Raw genomic sequence first — 20,703 nt, 5'->3', positions numbered from 1 at the left:
CACACACACACACACACACACACACACGCACACTCAGGATGAAGTTTGTTTTCAGTCTTTTTAATTTTGCCTTTCCCCTCTGTCAACTGCTGACATTACTCCTCACCAGCTTTTCCTTTAAGTACAAGCTCTTTCAAATATGTCCTGAGTTAGGTTCATTTGCATTTCTACTGGGGGGGGGTATGTAATCAAGACATTACTATGCATGGGATAAAATACCACTTACTTCATGGGGGACTGTTACCAGCTGTGATATAACAGTTAGCACTGGCCTCACTGACCTCAGAATAAGGACCTGTGCCTCACCAACCAAATGGGGGTAGACGCTCATTTGAAAACTGCTCTGCAGACGAAGAACAAAACTCGTGGAAACTGCTCCTGCGCAACGACAGTTTCCCTGATTGCTGAACCTGGGATTAAAACCCACACAACCCTAGCTCAAAGCTGGTGCCCGCTCCTTCACTAGCCAGGCGTTATGTAGTGTTTATATTCCTGGCTCCATGCACCTATGGGTTAGGACCACCTACCTGTGAGGACACTCAGCCTGGCAGCCAGGGTGGCAAATTCCAAAGCTTTCTCATAGCCCTCAAGGCTGATCTGCAGCTCTGTCAGCTTGTTGAAGATCCGGAGCTCGGTGCGAAGTGCCTTCATTCTCCTCGCTAAAGGAACAGCTCCAGCCTACGGAACCGAGGCACAGTGATCTTAATCTACAGACACCCCGAACCCTCCAGGCCTGGCTTCTCATGGAGGGATCGTGGTAACAGTGTGTCTCCATGTTGCCTTTCCTCAACTCCCTCTCCTCTTGGTACTCTGCCCAGAGGGAACTAGTTTAAGAACTGGAGGTCATGGAACCTTCTAAAATTGAGGCAACTGCAAAGCACAAAGGAAAGTCGACTTCCTAAGGATGAGGACGGGAGACAAAAGATTGACTAAGGCAATCTGGGGGCAGGAGATTCCCAAGTAAACAGTTCCGTTCTTTGTTCGTTCTTTGGTTCGAGACAAGGTTTCTCTGTGTGTCCCTGGCTATTCTGAGACTCAATTTGTGGACCAGGCTGGCCTCAAACTCAGAGATCCGCCTGCCTCTGCCTCCCAAGTGCTGGGTTAAAGGCGTGTGCCACCACCACCGCCTGACTCAACAGTTTCATTCTTGCTTGTCCTTAGCCAGAAACGGAACATGCCATCCTTGTCTCTCCAGCCAGGATTGCTAGAAGAGAGCTCTGGCTTTTTACCACCTCTTGAATGAGCACTTGCCTGCAGCCATCTTAGGGCTAAGGGTAGCTACCGACACTAATCCTTTCCTGGGAACAACTCTAACATGGAGTCTCCAGATCTGCATGGTGAGATGGGTTATATTCATTCCCCAATTCCAGACCAATCCTAAATGAGTTTAAGATCTCAGCTCTTGAGGAGCTCTTGGGGACATCTGGGCCTCTATTGAGGCCCCATTAAAGAATGGAAGCTTCCTCTGGCCTTGTCTGAAGACTTGGCCTTCTGATCCGCTCCAAAGATTAGGGTATTACAAACAGTTGTCTCTGCCTCTAAGGGTTAATCTCTCTGGACCTGTCAGTCACTTACAGCCTTGCTAAGAAGAAAAAGCAAGACAGTTGTCCCCTTAGTGAGATAATGTATTTTCCCCTCTCAGAAACCCCACCCCTAGGGTGGCTGTCTGGAGGTCTTCCATCACACAACACTACCAAAGTGCCAGGCCACTGCCATGGCCGTGTGGCCATGTGGCCAATGTGAAGTAGCCTGGCCACTTCTCTGAATCCAAACTCAGAGAAACAAAATGGTTCCTTTCCCTTCTTTTCTCTTTTCCTTTCAGATATTGGAAACACATCGACACACTTTCCTGAGGGGCTGATCTTTCTCAGTCTTTCACTAAACCAAGTGCCCGCCCCTTCCCCATGTGGCTACAGCCAATCGGGGTAGCTTTCACTCTTCTTGGCTCTCTCCTCCTGGTGCTGCCAAGAATTTATAGCTTGCCTGCCTTGTTTTTCTCTTAGACTTTAATAAAACTGTCTGTGGGCTTCTTTATGAGTCAGTTTCTAAATTCTTTCATTAGTATAACTAACAATCCAAAAGAGGGGACTCCAGTTTCCCCAGTAATAAAGATAGCACCCAGTGTGGGGCTTCCCAAGGTTTCTAATAACTCTGAGGTCACCTGGGGAGTCACTCACCTCAGGCGATATGTGGAATACTCGTATGAGCTCGTGTCTGATGGTGTTACAGGAAATAATCATTTCCATTGCTTCCACTTTTTGAGAAGGTAAAGCATGTCACCAAATCTTTGAGCTTTCTTTTTCTTTTTAAACTTATTTATTTTTATTTTATGTGTATATGTGTATGAGTGTGTGCCGGCATGTATGCGCACCACATGCATGTAGCACCTAAGCAGGCCAGACAAGGGTATTGGATCCTCTGGTACTGGAGCTAGAGGCGGATGTAAGCCACCACGTGAGTGTTGAGAACCAAATCCAGGTCCCTCGCCAGAGTAGCAAGTGCCATTTTCCCAGCCCCAAGCCTTGGTTTTATTATTCACAAAATTCATAAGAAAATAAGCATCTCAGTGGTCAGTGAGATGTTCCTTGCTCTCCCACCTACACTCAGTGTCCGGCACATAGTTGGTATCTGATCATGTATGATGAAAAGCTTGCAACTGAGCTCAGAGTACATACCCGGACAAGCTAAGGTTTAGGACCAAATACTTCCCGAATGTCATTCAGGTGATGAAAATAATTCATATATCTGCTACACCTGGACATTTACTTCATTAGTATTGTTTGCTCTCTTATCTTCTGGCGTCATCATTTGCAATAACTGTGAAATCATGATTTGATGAGCTGGTGTTATGCATTTTAAGTTGTTTGTTGTTTTTTCGACACAGGGTTTCTCTATATAGTCCTGGCTGTCCTGGAATTCATTGGGTAGACCAGGCTGGCCTCAAACTCAGAGATCCACCTGCCTCTGCCTCCCAAGGGCGGGGATTAAAGGCAGGCACCACTGCTGCCTGACAGGCAGTTTAATTTTTAAACACACTTTAATCCTTGTTTATTATAAAGCACAGTAGGATATTTTTAGGGTCTGTGGTAGCGAGATGTCTCTCATAAGTCTTGGGCATGAGAATACTTAGTTCCCAGTCTGGGGAGGATTGGGAAGAATGGCCTTACTGGAGGAAGTATGTCTGTCACTGGGGATAGACTCTGGGGTGTCCAAAGCTTCACCATTTCAGAAGTGCTCGCTCTGTTGCCTGCTTGCACTTTGCAATGTGAGATGTTACTGCTGCTGTCCCTGCCTGTGGTCACACTCACTTCTCTGATAGGACATTACACGTATTCCTTTAGAACCACAAGCTCAAATTAAACCATTCTATAAGTTGCCTTAGTCTTTTTTTTAATCCCAACAACAGAAAAGGTACCCAATAGTGTCTGCCCATGCATCCCCTTAGGTCATCATCTTCCATAACGCTGCAGTACTAAGAGGAGAATACTGATAATCTACGTATGCTACTATAACAAAGTGCTATGCACACAAAAGACCTAATTACTCTGATACATTGTGGCAGCGAGGCCCATACCGCAAGCCAAAGTATAAACTAAGTTGCTGAGATCCCTTGCTGAGATGAAGATGAGGAAGACAAAGAGGGGTCAATGGAGCTGCCCACATTTGTGCCAGGGCCTGGCTCAACACACTAGGAAGTCAGGGGCTTACCCGGTAATACTCCACAGCACGATGTCTATGGCGGGTCCCATTGAAGAACACATCACCTGCTTCTTCATAAAGCCTGAGAGCGAGGGAGGGCTCTTCGGACCTCAAGGCTGTCTGGATGGCCTCCTGGTGGAACAAAAATGGCTGTCAAAGGAGAGTAAAGGTCATCCAGAGTTCTACAAGACAAGCAGGGGTAGGATCTAGAACCCAGTCAGAATCCTAAAAACTCTATTGTGTGGTCCTGGCCTTCACCCATGAGGCTGGTCAAAAGACTCAGATGTGATCTATCTGGAAGTCCCGTGTGGGAGGAGGACATTCCTCTAGTGAGACTTGGGGAGCTCTTAGTTGTGCGCAGATAAACAGTCTGCTTCAATAGTTAAATATTTATTTTAATATGTTTCACGAAAGCCATTAAAAATGAGTCAAGCTGGCGATTTGAGACATTATGTAAAGTCAAGTGTCTTTGAAAGGCTGATCTGAAGTCGGGTCCAAGAAAAATAAATAAATAATGTTTTGAGAGGGTGCGTGGACTTAGCAAAAGACCCACTTAATGTATAAATGACTGAAACTGGAAATGTGGGGCCCATCCCGGCAAGAGAAGGCAGCAAGACTGAAGGAACTCCCAATTCCTCCTCCAAGCTCAAGTCACTGGTAGCAACAAATGTTCTCTGCTCAGCACCCCTCCCCCAACCCCACAAGCTCCCCTGTCTCTGCCTCCAGCCTTCTTAGAGAGTACAGCTGCCTCCTCAAGCGGCTGAGAGGAAAGAGCTAGCACACCCGAGGACCCACCTGCAGATACAATTCCACCAGCTCATCTTCCTGCATGAGGTAGTGCAGGCGTCCGGCCCCCAGCCACGCCTCAGCAGCCTTGTCTCTCTCCCCTAGGTCGACGAATATGCGCAGGCTCTCCTTGATGCAGGCAAGGGACCTTCTGAGGGACCTGAGGACAGATGTGGACCTGTGAGTTGTGGAGGATCCAAGAGCTCAGAGGTCACTCAGCCCAGGAAGACCCTAGTTTCTAGAAGAGAACAAGCTTGTGCTGCAGACCACAGAGAGAGTAAGGGCTTATTTGAGTCTCAGCTCTGCAGGCTGTGTGATCTCAAGACAGTATAGTACTTACCCAAGCCCATTTCCACATCTGTAAAAGGGGAGTGTAATTAATTGTTCCTGCCTTAGAAGATTATTGTGAGGACTGAGAAACAGAATCCATCTAGAATGTTCAAACCGGTGCCTATGACGTTAGGAAGCAGTTGATGAACATTTAAATATCATGACCACCATTACTAACTCGCATCCCCCAACCTTTAGACGATACTGTAGTACATTTCTCATAAGCGCCTTAGTAGACACCAAATGGGCCGGGCGGTGGTGGCGCATGCCTTTAATCCCAGCACTTGGGAGGCAGAGGCAGGTGGATTTCTGAGTTCAAGGCCAGCCTAGTTTACAGAGTGAGTTGTTCCAGGACAGCCAAGGCTACACAGAGAAATCCTGTCTTGGAAAAACCAAAAAAAAAAAAAAGAAGAAGAAGACACCAAATGTACTTTTATGAAAGTAATTGCCTGAGTGGCCATAGAGATAATGTACAGTGAATAACTTGAAATCACGAAGAAGAGTTTGATCTTTCACTAAGAAGAGCAATCTAAACAGTGATTTTTTTTTTAAACTGGTACTTAATCCTGCTTTAATTATTTGGAAACTCTCTCATTAGTGGATACTCTTGAAATGATTTGGGAAAACGTGTCATGTAGAAAATGCAATTTCCCCATAACAGCAATTAATGAAGAAATGTGTGGATGATGTGGCAGTGCAGACCCAGAGTTGAAGAACACAGCACAGGACATCCTCTCTCACCTCCAGCAGCCATGAGTCACTTGGGGGCTTTTTAAACAAATACATGCCACCAAGCTATTGCAATTCGCTTCGATACCGTCACACTAGCTGGAGCCCTGGATTATCTGGGGTTACACCCCAGGTGCTAGCACTCGGTCACAGCTCCTGTGGTTTGACTCTGCAGACTGGGTTAAGGAACTGCTGTTCTAGGCCATTCTTTGTACGCGCTAGAACAGTGGTTCGCAACCTGTGTGTTGTAACCTCTTTGGCAAACCTCTAGCTCCAAAAAGTATTATGATTCATTAACAGTAGTGCAATCACAGTTACGAATGTAGCAATGAAAATAATTTTATGGTTGGAGGTCACCACAACACGAGGAACTGTATTAAAGGGTCCCAGCATCAGGAAGATTGGGAACCACTGCTGTAGAGGAAACAGTTGCAGACAAAGGGGTGTGGGGAGGGGAGAGCTCTGAAGTGTGAGCTCCCCTCCCAATCACCACCACTCCATCCCTCCCCCAACCCCTACCACCTCCCAACCCTGTGTCCTCCACCCCATCCATATTACCTGAGAGCTTCAGAAAACTCCAGAGTCCCAGAGCTACCTGGGACTAACTTAATGGAAGCATGACAGTCACGATCCATAGACCCGAGCTCCTAAAACACACTCAGTTTATGGCCACAAGTCTAGAACGTGCACCTTCCAGAAACACCAAACCTTATCAACTACAACCGTGAACACATACACAGGAAGCATGCGCTCGTTGTACTCTTGATATGGCTTGGCTCACAAAGGTTAACGTGTTAGAGGTTTGATCTCCACTGTGGCAAAACGGAAAGGTAGTGGGGCCTATAAGATATAGGGCTTAACCCACGGTAATTGGATCACCAGTTATCTGAGGCCTTGTTCACAAGAAGGATCAGTTCTGTGAAAGATGGCTCTCTTGGGATGTTGGTAGTTCTGTTGAGAGCTGAGTTGTCCTGTAGAAACAGCATAGATCTGGTTTCTTATCTCACCGAACATTCTTGCCAGTGTGATACCATTTGCCTGTTGGTCTCTGCCAGACTTGGGGTGACCATGGCATCATGCCCTATTGCCTAGACCAAAATGTGTTGCAACAGCAATGGAAAATGGATTAATACGTCAGCCCATCACAGACAACCCAGCTGTCAGGCCCTTGTTCCAATGAGGGATGCAAACTTGGCCTTGAACCTGTGCTCACTGATCCTTTCTGGCTGTGAAGCAGTTTTGGGCTTTCTGAAAAGAGTGCCCAGGTCTTTGGCCCAGGTAAGAGCTAGGAAAGGACTCTGGTTATCCCTACTCCTCTGCCCTTGACTGAAGATGATGAGCATCCAGGGTGAACATTAGACACTCTCAAGTACTACAGATCTGAAGCTGGGACAATGCTGACAGCTGAGGAGCCGTATGCATTACTGGGCTGGCCACTGGCTTCCTCGATTAGGTAGGAACCACAGTTCTCATAAAACATAGCAAGGCCTGACCTTCTCTCCTCAAGTCTGAACAAAGAGAGTTAAAGCAACCCAGGCCTGGCTCCACTCTGCTCCTCATTCTGACTGGAACCAATGGTAAAGACAGAACTCGTAAATCTCATCTTGATCCTATTTCCTGTTGTGTTTTTTTCATTACCACTTACTGTCCTCAGATGTCCCTGCTCTTAAGTTTCTGACTCCAGATCCTCAAGGAACGAGATTTAGACTCAGGGAGGCTAACACAGAGGGTAGACAAGGAAAGGAGAGCAAACATTCTCTCTAAGAAACACCCCAGGATGGGAGGTGGGAGGTACAACATGGAGACCTCCACATGAGCGGAAGGGTTCGCCAAGACACACATTTGTCTTTTTAAAGTGCACTGATCGTCTAAACTGGAAGGCTTGTTCTGCTGCCTTGGTACGCTTTCATCAGTCCCTACCACCCCACTATAATAAATCTGACAGCTGGGCTCTGTCACACAGGCCTGACTTGAAATGACCCAGCATCCTCTTGCCACTACCTAAAGGCTCTAGACCTGGTTTGGCCTCTAAATAAATATGTATATGTATTTGTATATGTATATGGACATGCACATGTATATGTTTATGTGTGTATATACACATATATATGCATATATACGTACATATCATTTGGATTAACACTGACTTACTCATGTGAGTCCTCCACCTGACCTATCTTGATCTTCCGTTTTAATCGTATTTCCTGTCCACACTCCAAGTTCACACTCTGAGTCCTAGGCCTTGTTTCTTCTTTCCTGTCCAAAGAGGCAAATGGCAGCAAGGTGACCCCAGCACATCTGTATTCCCAGACAGCATCCTGTCGTCCCTGCCTGGGTGACCCTGCCTGACCTCTAACAGAGCCTAGGCCGCTGGTGATCCGCCTGCCCTTTTGCTATAGCAAGAGCCCCTGATTGCAGATGGTTGTCCAGGTGGAGGGGTGGGGCACCTTCGATGCCATCCTCTCATTCTCTAGCCATAGAACTTTAAACTAGCAAGGTGCTTAGCTGATTTTACAAATAAACAATGACCCCCCCCAAAAAAGGAGAAAAAAAAAAGCATTCCTAAATTCTCCTGTTCGTTTCTAATGTCTAAAGCCTTATTTGAAACTCTCTGCTGCTCATTGATGGTGGTAGTAGCAATATATCGTTACCTAGAATTTACTGGGCATTTTGCACACCCGGGGCACTTTGTACCCAAAATCTCAATTAATTATCACAGTAGCTCCAAGAGAACAGTATTACTACTACTGTATCCATTCACAAAAAGAAAACATAAGAGCTAGTAGAAGAGTGACTCTGTGCGTTAAGACATCTGAGTTCCACCACTGGGACCCACATGGTAGAAGGAAAGAACCCTGAAGGTTGTTCTCTGAGAGACCCTGAAGGTTGTTCTCTGACACCCACATACACACTGTCACAGACATACTATGGTCCTCTCCCTCACTCTCTCTCTCTTCTCTCCCTCCTTCCCTCTCCCTCTCCCTCTCCTTCCCCCTTCCTCCTTCCCTCTCCCTCTCCCTCTCCTTCCCCCTTCCCTCTCTCCCTCTCTCCATCCCTCTTTCCTTCTCCCTCTTTCCCTCTTCCTCTCTCCTTTTCCCTCTCTCCCTCTCCCCTTCCCCTACCCCCTTTCTCTCTCTCTCTCACACACACACACACATGCCACAAATAAATAAATGCAATTAAAAATGGAAAATTAAGGCTCAGAAAGTGTAAGTCACTGGGCATGTAATAAACCCTGTTTAAACCAGCATCTATCACTGCGAGTCCAACCACTCATTCGAGCAACCCTTACTGAACTCCTGGCTTAGCTCCCACTTGTGGGAAAGCTTTGATTTCTTTTGCCACTTAAAAAAAAAAAAAAAACTGAAATGGTTAAGGACATTAGTGATTGCAAACCTTGAAAAAAACTTTCCTCATCTGCAAAAACAGGTGGTAGTGAACCACGGCCTTGGGATCAAGTGTGGGCATACCAAACACAGCTGTTTCTTCATTTAGGATTGCAGAATTAGGGATTAGTCATATTAGTTACATTAGAAACCAAACGTTGGAGGCTTTTCTTGTTTCTGTTGTTTACTTTGCTGTTTTTATTTTAGATCCACAGAAGCAAGCAGAATAGAATAAAAATAAAAGCTAGGAGGAACCGATCCTACACGGGCATCAGATTTACATGCAGAGACTAGTTGGTCTCACAAGGGCCTACTGCATGCAAAGCATCCCCTCTTTCTAGTTGTAGTATGTGGCTGCGCTTAGCACGCTTCCTGACTGTGGTGACCATTTCCTGTTCTCCTTACTATTCTGTGAGCATAAGCTCGGGGACTATAAAGCCTTTATCTGACTGATTTCTAGCTACTTGTCTGGGCCATAGAAAATGATTTAAAAAGATATATTTGTTGAGCGGATCCAATAAAGTCACAAGGTCCTTCTGAACCCTGTCTGGCTCAGCTCTAGAACAAGGAGTTGATCTGTATAGTGGTTTAGTTGAGAATGCCCCCATAGGCTCATATGTTTGAATACTTGGTCCTAGAGTGGTGTGGCCTTGTTAGAGGAGGTATGGCCTTGTTATGGGAGGCCTTGTTAGAGAAGGTAATGTGGCCTTTTAGAGAAGGTGTGGGCTTGTTAGGGGAGGTGTGGCCTTCTTAGAGGAGGTCTGACCCAGGGCTGGGCTTCGAAGCTTCCAATGCTTCCCGTCATCCCCAGGATACTCTGCATCCCCCATCCCATTGCAGTCCCAAGATGTGAGCTCTTAGCTGTTTCCTCCACCGTGCCTTCAGTCTGTCATGATGGACTCCAACCCTCTGAAACTGAAGCCCTATTAAATGCTTTCTTTCATTACTTGCCTCGGTTGTGGCATTTAACCACATCGATAGGAAAGTAACTAACACAGTCTGCATGTGTCAGATTAAGGCTGCGAACAAAACCCACAAAGACCTCTCCCACCTGGGGAGTGAAACACTTGGCCCCACTCCAATCTAGTTGTCACCTGGAAGGCAGAGAGAATATTACCCTGTAGGTACCGAACAGTGAGCCAAATCTTTTATCACCTACTAACCCTGCCCATTTTAAACACCAGAGGAAAATCATTAAATTTATGCGATCACAACCACCATAAAGACAGAAGAGGGAAACCCTCTCATGAGAATTTGAGGTGAATCCTGTGAAGCCAAGCAACATAATGAGTCTCGACTCCAGCAGGCAGGGACAGAGCTGATAAAAACTAAGCCGCTCTCAACCCGGGATCCCAACACACCATCCTTATCTAGGTAGGGCGAGGACTGTTAGCAGAGAAAATGGAACACATACAAAGTGCTTGAGTACATGCCCTATAGACTCGGGGTGGCAAATTCTGACCCATGTGCCAAGCACACCCTCCTGTCTGCTTTTATGAGTAGCTTTTCTGGAATGCAGCCACACTCGTTGTTAATGTCCTGTTTTTGCGCTGCAGCTGCAGAGTGGAAGAGCACTGACAGAGAACATATGGCCCACAAATCCTGAAAGGGTACTATTGGACTATTTTTTTTTTTAAGCTTACTAATGTGGGAATGTGGTAGCTCATGCTCATAACCCTAGCACTTTCGAGGTGGGAGCAGGAGAATAAAGGTTCAAGGTCACCCTGCTCTGGGAGTCTCTGTCTCAAAAAAATAAAAGCCAAACAAGTTTGCCAATACTGCTATAGTCTCTAACTATTGGCAACAACCCGGCCAGGGACCTCAGGCAACAAACACACTGGACCACTTTAGCTCTCTACTTCCAAATAACTTCTTGCTCCATGTGGTTGCCTTGAAACAAACACGCTGCTCAGCGAACAACACATGTTCAATAGAAGTTTTCTGCAAGCCCCGTATTTTCCTTATGGATGCTTACTGTAAGTCCAGAGGCCTGCTGAGGTGCAATCCCCCAGCCCACCCAGCTCTGCAAGTTCTTCTCAGCCTGAGTCCCAGGGGTCACTAGCATCTGCTCACCTGTTACACACATGGCCCTTGCTTCTATTCCCATGGTCAGAAATGCCACTTGTTACCATGATCCTCTTCCCAAACATCACGCTCAGCCCTCAGGACTCTCCTCAAATGTTCTGCCCGGGTGACTTCTGTCACGCAGACCTTTTTACCCCTCCCTAGAATCGCTCTCTCCTCTGGGCTGCCTTTGCTTGCTTTACCTTGAGTTCGGTGAGAATGGAAACTCTCTGAGAGGAGCTGAAGGAATCTGTCCACAACAGTGGTACTCAACCTGGGAGTTGCCGCCCTGGAGGACCTTTTCATAGGAGTTGCATATCAGAGGCCCTGCATACCAGATATTTATATTACAGTTCATAACAGTAGCAAAGTTATGAAGTAGCAATGAAAATAACTTTATGGTTGGGGGTGGGGGGGGGAGTCACAACAGCATGAAGAACTGTATTAAAGGGTCGCAGCATCAGAAAGGTTGAGAACTGTTAAGTTTCAAACCCAGCACAAACACCTGAGATTCCTAGTTAACCTAGTGGACCTGGCCTCCAGGTTCCCCCAGCATCCCTCAGTCCCTAGCTGTTATGCGGTATGGCTGGTATACCTGCCCTCTACCCTGAACTCTCCAGCTCTTCCCCCAGAGGCTCATCCCTATATAATCCAGACATTTTGGTTACCTGCCCCTTTTGTACCTTTGGTCTCCTGGTTGTTGTACTTGGTTCCTCTCTCTCTCTCTCTCTCTCTCTCTCTCTCTTTCCCTCCCTCCCTCTTTCTCTCTCTCTCCCCCCACATGGCTCAGGGTCATGTCCACCTAGAAATGTCTACCTCTGGCTATGCTCCACCTATCCAATAATAAACTTTCTTCTCCACCACACCTAGAAGCAGTCATCGCCTTTCCTTTCTTTTCTATTTCCTTTTTTATTCAGAACCCGTGACAACATCAAGACCTGCTTAATAAATTCTTCCTGGGAACCAACACCAGGAGAAAATTTGCTCCGACAGATGCATGTGTTTATATTCTTTTATCTGACAGTCAGAACTTCAAAAGGCTCCTCGGTTTTTACTTCAGCTACCAGGAAGCATCATGAGAAATAAAAGTGGCCACACCTAGCAGGGTGGGGTGCCACCTGTTCATCTGTCTTTGTTCTCTGTTCTTTTTAATTTTAAAAGCTCTCTATAGAATTGCTGATCTATAAATGCTAAATAAGTATAGCATTCCTGAACATTGTCTGAAGAAATGGTGACTGGAGTGGGGGTGGGGAGGGGGTAGGAAATAACTTTTGCGTCAACAAGAGCTTCCTGTGACACCGGAAGTACTTCTGAATCCTGGGAAAGTCAATGCTGATGGTTAGTGAATGTTTCCTCCAAAGACTTTAAATGAAAATCTTGGGGGCTGGTGAGATGGCTCAGCGGGGAAGAGCATCGACTGCTCTTTGGAAGTTCATGAGTTCAAATCCCAGCAACCACATGGTGGTTCACAGCCACCCGTAATGAGAGCTGACGCCCTCTTCTGGTGCGTCTGAAGACAGCTACAGTGTACTTACATGTAATAAATAAATCTTTAAAAAAAAAAAGAAAATCTTGAAAACTTGGAACTACTGTATACTAAAATTAAAAGTCCCTGGGACTGGAGGGATGACTCAGCGGCTAAGAGCACCAGCTGCACTTCCAGAGAACTGGAGTTCAGTCCCCAGCACCCACATGAGACTTAGAACCATCAGTAACTGCAGTTCAGGAAGACCCAAAGCCCTCTTCAGGCCTCCACGAGCACCAGGCACATAAATAGTGTGCAGACACACCACACATGCAGGCAAAATACCCAAATGCATAAAATAAAAACAAATACAGTTTTTAAAGAACCCGATTCAGCTTCTAGAGCAATGGAGCAAGGATCTCAGAAAGGCCAGGTCTGGAAGAAGGCAACGAAAACATGAGCGATGACTTTTCCCAGCAAGCCTTTCCTTAGAAAGTCTACTCAAATCTCACCTTGATTTTGTTGACACCTGATGCTTTCTCACCTAGCCTCGATCCTTCCTGCTCACCCCAGGCCTGTGACAACCATCTAACTGCCTTAAAGTCAGTTGCTAGGAAACCCTGCTGGGGGCATCCGGATGAGTTTGGATTCCCCAAAGTTTCAGCCCTGAAGAGGGTCGATTTGACCTGAGGATGGTCAAATTAGGTTTATTGAACATGGGTTATTAATATAGTGTTGTTTCGCTGAATCGTTTAGTTCCTTTTCAGTTCTGTTAGGCTGGTCTGCACATCATTTTGGACTCTGTCACACACACACACACACACACACAAATACACGCAGATACACATAGACAAATGTGTAATCCATGTGTTTCCTGTTATATTGGCTTGTTCTTAAAGCCTGTAGATGCCAAGCTTATTTTTATTGGTTATCAGAGTTTATTCTAATTAAATTAATTAATTAAATAGATTTTTTTTAAAAACCTTCTTTTTATGAGGTTTGCCAAAAAAATCAGAAAGATAAATGAACATCACCACAGTCTGCCGTAAAATATGCTAAGGTTTTGTCTTTTACTGTCTATTGTCATGCAAAGGGCAGCACCTCAAGACCTGGAGTCTAGATGTATCCCTGTGACCCTGCCCCCAAGTTAATTCTGATTGGTAAATAAAGATGCTGGCAGCTAATAGCTGGGCAGAAGAGACAAAAGTGGAATTTAGGTGTCACAGGCTTGTGGGAGAGGAGGACCATTGAGGGAGAAGAAGGAGCAGGAGAGGAATAAGGAGCAGTGACCATGGGTTTGAGCATCAAGAGAACGTGGCCTGAGGGTTGCCCAATTGGTGTTAAGATCAGCCCCGACGGAACATAGTAAATAGCAAGTAATAACTCAGGGTTATCGATAGGAAGGTAGATTCTAACAGCATGGAGGGTGGGCAGCTGCCAAGCTGTTGTACTGCTTAAGGCTGGTTGTAAATATAAATGATGTGTATGTGTGGTTTTTTTCTTTATCTGGAAACACAATACCAGGGAAGCTGGGCCAGGATTTAAAAATTGTCTACAATAAAGAAAATATTTGGGACAAATAGAAACCTAGGGTTGAGAATGTAACTCAGTGGTGGAACATTTGCTTGGTGTTTGTGAAGCCCTGGGTTCAATCCTCAACATCACAAAAAGGAACTACACACAAGGAATAGGCAAAAACACATTAAAGCGAGAGTGGAGAGATCAATACTGTGTCCACACGAGGCTTTGTAAAGCTCCAACCAGCCTCTCTAGAATGAAGGCCATGTGCATGTCTGAAGCTAGGTGTGCTCGCTCAGAAAGTCCTGCAAGAACTCACGATCCTCAGGAACCCACTGAGAAAATAAATGTAATGAAGGAAATAAAACAGTGCTCCATAAAATATCTACTGAACATGAGAGAAAGCAGAGATGGCAGAATTGAAAGTCCAAACAGATGTGAGACAACAGAAAACAAACATAAAAATGATAAAATGGCATATAAGCCTACCTGCAGGTGCACATAAGAGGGTGCTTACTTAACCAGAAATGGGTTAAACACTTTAGTCAAAGGAGAGACAGACGTTGGCAGAGCAGATATTTTAAATGACCAAAGTATATGCGCACTTTAGACTCAATGATAATTCAGAAAGCAAAAGTATATAGAAATAGACACCATGCAACAGTTATGGAGGGAGGGGAAGGCGGACACCGATACTGAGAAGAGCACCAACATTATCACTAGAAACAATGTCAGTCATTTTGATAAGACAGCCAATATAGCCGGGCAGTGATGGCACACAACTTTAATTCCGGTACTTGGGAGGCAGAGGCAGGCGGATTTCTGAGTTCAAGGCCTGCCTGGTCTACAGAGTGAGTTCCGGGACAGCCAGGGCTATACAGAGAAACCCTGTCTCGAAAAAAAACAAAAACAAACAAACAAACAAAAAAAAAAAAAGACAGCCAATATAACAGGAAACACATGGATTACACATTTGTCTATGTGTGTCTGTGTGTACGTGTGTATATGTGTGTGTGTGTGTGTGACAGAGCCCAAAATGATGTGCAGACCAGCCTAACAGAACTGAAAAGGAACTAAACGATTCAGCAAAGCAACACTATATTAATAACCCATGTTCAATAACACAAAGTACAGTTAGACATGGAGTAAGAAGGAAACCAGGAACCATGGGTATAGTTCTGACGGTCAGCACATATTCAACATGCACATGGCCCCCAGTGCAACCTCAGTTCCAGACAACAATAACAATAATGATAAAAATAGAGAGCAAATTAAAAGTCCATTAAGATCTAAGGAAACAGACCAATGGGATCTAATAGAGATCTACACAGAATGTCACAACTGACAGCAGCAAAAAGCACAGTCTTCTACAGTGTCCAGACCATATGTCGCGCCTTATTTGAGAGGAATAGACTCATACAAAGTATATATTCCCAACACAGTGGGATCAAATTAGGCATCAGTTATAGTTTTTAACAACTGGGAAATTCATCTGAAAATACTCCTAAATAATCAACAGGTCAGAGAAGAAATCACAAAGATATTAGAAAATACTTTTGAGTTTAATAAAAAACAAAAGCACAGTATACCAGAACTTCAGGGATGATATAAAGCAGAGCTCAGAGGGAAATACTTAACACTTGAAAATCAGGATGCTCACACACGTCAATGTCACCTTAAGACCCTAACCAAAGAGAAATAAAGTCAACCCAAAGCAAGTAGAGGAAGCAGGCAAGATGGGAGGGCAGAGAATGGCACACACAGGGAACAGCACAGTGGGGAAAATGGATAAGATGGAAAATCAGTTTTTTTAAAGGATATTTTAAAGTGTCAGATCTCTAGTTAGTAAGACAAGAAAAACAAAGAAAGGTGAAGGGAGACTTGGGAACTAAGTTGAAGACTACTGCCAACTTTCTAACAATAAAAAGGGGTTGGTTATTCTCTAGAGAGCAGTATTTGAGTCCACGCCCTTATCTCACCTGGACCACCTGCCTATGGGATGATGCCCTCTGTGTTGGTGGTGGGCCTTCACAGCTTTATTAAGTCCCTCTGGAATCCCCTCCCCCAGTGCACCCACCTGTGTGCTTTCCTAATTGCCTTAAAGTGACATCCAAGATTGACCATGGTAAAGAGTATGCTTAGTTCATTGCACGAGGCAACTAAAAGAGCAAGACTGGCAGAAAATGTCTGCAACACACACATCCGAGGACAGACTCAAATCCAGAGTACATGAAGTCTTACAGTCAACAACACACACCTTTAATCCCAGCACTCGGAAGGCAAAGGCAGGAGAATCTCTGAGTTTCAGGTCAACCTGGCCTGCTGAGGGAGGTCCAGGACAGCCGAGGCTACACAAAGAAACTCTGTCTCAAATAAATGATAGATAGATAGATGGATAGATGGATGGATAGATAGATAGATAGATAGATAGATAGATAGATAGATAGATGGGTAGATAGGTAGACAAATGACTTGTACAAGCATTTTTCAAAAAAGAACATATAAAACCCAAGAAACAATGTTCAGCATCTTCATTCACTAAGGAAATGCAGATCAAAAGCACAATGGAAATAATTCCATCCCATCTCGACCCACTAGGATGGCTAAAATGAAACCCATACAATAGCAAACAAACACAGGGAGGACCTTGGGCACTAACATCATCACACATTTCTCATAGGGATATCAAATGGTACGACCTCTTTGGAAAACAGTCTATAGTTCCCCAAATATTTAAACATAAAGTTACAAACACTTGCAATTCTGAAATCCTACTCATATGAGTCTATAAGCAAGAGAACTACAACTCCATCTTTACTCATTCGCAAATACCCATTAGTTACCATAGCCACAAAATAAAAACAACCCACATGTCCATCAACTAAGAAATGATCAAGCAAACATGGCATAGCCACATTTCATCAGTGATGAAAATAATGACTAGTGGGCTGGTAAGATGGCTCAGCAGGTGAAGCCTCCTGCTGCCAAGCCTTACAGATTAAGTTCAATCCCCAGGACCCGCTTAAAGAAGAGAAGGGACGAGCCAGGTGATGGTGGCGCACGCCTTTAATCCCAGCACTTGGGAGGCAGAGGCAGGCGGATTTCTGAGTTCGAGGCCAGCCTGGTCTACAGAGTGAGTTCCAGGACAGCTAGGGCTACACAGAGAAACCTTGTCTCGAGAAAAGAAAAAAAAGAAGAAGAAGAAGAAGAGAAGGGACTGACCTCCACACATACAATATCACACAGAAAATAAACAGACAAATAGCAGTGGTGGGGGAGGACGAGTTAAAAAATAATGGGACACTGACATCCATGGCATAAGTGAGCCTTGAAAACATCATAGGAAGGGTAAGAAACCAGTCCCGAAACTCACCCCACCTGTAGCTAGCTAGTATCAACCGGATACACAGGAGGTTTGTGGTTTCCAGGGCTGGATGAGAGTGGAGAGTGGGCAGTCCTTGCTGCAGAGGATGCCAGGGGTTGGGAGGAGGAGGCCCTGAAGAGGACTGGGAGCTTGATAGCAATGAGACTTAACACAGCTCCACGAGAATGCTAAAAGCTAAAATGTACGTTGAGCTGCGAATTAAATTGTAAAGGCTCAGCCGTATCGCATGTGATCAGACTTCAAGGACGTTGTTTCAAAAAGTTCCTGAATGATCACTACCTGCCTGAAGTCTGAAAGGGCGGCACACACGATCGCACAGTGGAGGCTGTATGGGACCGTTCTTTTGGATGTTTTCGTTCCTAACTATGAGACTCCCCAGCACTTGCCGTAAACAGATCAGAAAGACTCTTATGTTGTAGTAAAATGCTTTCTTGGGGACAGATCCGATTATCACTGAGGTGGGGCGTGGGGAGTTCCACCCCTAACCATGATGCTGTCTGCAAATGATACCCACCGGGGAAGGGAACACCTTTTCTCCAGTGGAGTCACACTGGATGTATCAGCCAGCCTGCAGGGCAGGCCCCAGTAGTTGGCCGGCACTGAACGAACCCACTGGGTTTTTGTTTAGGATTCCTTGTTTCATTTTGCTTTCTTTTGTCATCTTTTGAGCTATCAGTCTTTTGCTTGTTTGTTTTTGTTGGAGCTTTGTTTGTATTTCTTAGGGGTTCTGGTTTGGTTTGGGTTGGGTTGGGTTTTTTTGGGTTTTTTAAAGGGAGAGAGAAAAAGAACATAAAATCAAGTGAGTAGGAAAGTGGAGAGGATCTGAGAGGACTTAGGGGAGGGAAAATATGATCAAAATATGAAATATTATGAAAATACTGTTAGTATGAAATATGAAATAGTATGAGATTTGTTTCAGTAAAATAGATTTTAGCCTCAAAAATGCTGGTTCAGCATTTCATAGCGGTTTCAAATGAAAAATGCGAACAAAAAGTACACTGACTGCATTGTATACAAGTTTCATCATAATCCTTCATGTAACTAAAGTATGTGCATATTATCTCTACTATACTGAGAACTTAATATAGAGAATGTGATATTTATTCTTTTATCCACAGGGGCTTTAAATTTTTGTTTTTTGTTTTGTTTTTCAAGACAGGGTTTCTCTGTGTAGCCCTGGCTATCATGGAACTCACTCTGTAGACCAGGCTGGCCTTGAACTCAGAAATTCACCTGCCTCTGCCTCCCAAGTGCTGGGATTAAAGGCATGCACCACCACTGCCCTGCGATATTTTTAAATTTTTAAATAGTTACTTCTGGAGAATTTAGGACACAGGTACTTGCAAAGAGATCCTTGTTTTCGATTCATAATCCTCAATGCTGGTTTAATTTAATTTTACATTTTTTACTATAAGCAACTAATTTTAGGGGGAGGGAATCTACATCCCTTATGAGGGGACGAGTCACTTTGTCCTAATATGTATTCAATACGAGGTTCCTTGTTGGTGAATACTCCCTAAGGAGGGGTCCATGCCATATTATACCTAATACGGCATAGACCAGGATCAAAGAGAACATTTGGAATGGCACCTGAACTCCCGTTGATGCACTGACCACTAATCTTGTCACTAAACACTAGAAGGCCTGCTTCCATGCTCCAAGCCCCTTTCGTTCCTTACCTGAGCCCTGAGCAATCCAGCCAGGGTCTCCTTTTGGTAACAAACACCCCACTCTCTCTTAAGCATCAGTGTGTGGTGCAGCGCACCTGTAACATGAGGGTAGTGATTCCCCTGGGCTAAAACTCAGTCATCACTCCACTGGCCACATGAGCACATAGCATAGTTCTGAGCTTGTTACAACATCTGCCTACAAGAACTCTGAGGTCTCTGGCTCCATGCCTCTATCTAAAAGGTCCATAGCTTTAAGGATCTGCCTCAACAAATGAAGTCTCTTTGGAGGCGCTAGGAGCTTGGTAGCCAGTGTCAGATTGATACAGTTAGCTGGTCTCAGACTCATCCGGAAGATTCCTGACTGAAATTGACTCTATGAACACAGCAATCAAGGCAAGTGACTTGTTAAGGACAGGTTATCAGGTCACAGAGGGACTGGGTTTCCACACTCCTAATTCCAGCCACTTGTCCAGGTTTGTAGTTGCTATCTTCTTGGGGTCCCCACTTCATGTCTCTTCTGCATCAACCTGCATCATCTAAGAACAGTGATTCATACTCTCTATCCTTCTGCTCACCCACTCTCCTCTCTCCGTCTCTCTCTGTCTCTGTCTCTCTCTCCCCGCTGTTGGCAAGATATCAATATTTTTGACAGCTAAACCAGAGCTGAGAGCAAAGGATGGCAGGTAGTAGCTGGGCACAGGAATAATCTAACCCTGAAAATACACAGGAAACACAGTAGCGAGGCAGCGATCAGTCAGATGTAAATTCAGCATCCTTGTTCGGTCATTTCAAATCTGACTTTCCTAAAGCCCAGTTCCAAAACGCATGTGACTATTTTATTTTGTTCCAAAATTTCACTGAAACCTATCTTTTGAGTCTGTCCAGAGGCATCCATACTCCTAGAGTGTGTAGGAATGTAGGCAGGACAGGCTGGGCAGGCATTCCTTTGCCTCCCACGGGCTGTATATGTCAGAATTCTCTCGCTGGCACCAAAGGCAAGGGCAGTGGGAAGCTCAGAAGATGTCTGATTTTTGTACAAGAACAGGAACAGAAAGAAATAGGGTGAGAGGGGAGAAATACGTACAGAACGAGAGTTCACCATGTGATTAACTATTGTCTGATGCCTACATACCCACAGTTACCATGGTACCAGTGCTGGTGGCTACTTTTATGTCAACTTGACACAGCTAGAGTCATCTGAGAGGAGGGAGCCTCACTTAAGAAAATGTCTCTATGGGGGCTGGAGAGATGGCTCAGCGGTTAGGAGCACTGACTGCTCTTCCAAAGGTCTTGAGTTCAAATCCCAGCAACCACATGGTGGCTCACAACCATCCATAATGAAATCTGATGCCCTCTTCTGGTGTGTCTAAAGACAGATACAATGTACTTATATAAAATAGTAAATAAATCTTTAAAAAAAAAAAAGTCTCTATAAATCAGGCTGAAGGCAAGCCTGTGAGGAATTTTCTGAATTCATGATTTATGGGGGAGGGAGGGCTTAGCCTATTGTGGTGGTGCCACCTCTGAGCTGATGATCTTTGGTTCTACAAGAAAGCAGTCTGAGCAAGCCATGAGAACAAAGCCAGTGTGCAATACTCCTCCATGGCCTCTGCATCAGCTCCTGCCTCCATGGCCTCTGCATCAGCTCCTGCCTCCGTGGCCTCTGCATCA

The 20,703-nt window shown here is 45.0% G+C and overlaps 1 protein-coding gene across 1 annotated transcript in view; it reads right to left on the bottom strand.

Annotated features, from left to right (window-relative positions):
* Sh3tc2 (SH3 domain and tetratricopeptide repeats 2) overlaps positions 1-20,703 on the bottom strand; it is a 67,954-nt gene that overhangs the window by 3,573 nt on the left and 43,678 nt on the right. Inside the window, exons 13-15 of the mRNA XM_031365832.1 lie at positions 4,495-4,645; positions 3,709-3,831; positions 528-678 (exon numbers count right to left, since the gene is read on the bottom strand). Coding sequence (XP_031221692.1) covers positions 528-678; positions 3,709-3,831; positions 4,495-4,645 — 425 coding nt within the window. The remainder of the gene's footprint in view (positions 1-527; positions 679-3,708; positions 3,832-4,494; positions 4,646-20,703) is intronic.

The sequence above is a fragment of the Mastomys coucha genome, unplaced genomic scaffold, assembly GCF_008632895.1.
Source record: "Mastomys coucha isolate ucsf_1 unplaced genomic scaffold, UCSF_Mcou_1 pScaffold13, whole genome shotgun sequence".
Classification (NCBI taxonomy): Eukaryota; Metazoa; Chordata; class Mammalia; order Rodentia; family Muridae; genus Mastomys; species Mastomys coucha.
This window is presented reverse-complemented; position numbering and strand designations above follow the sequence as displayed.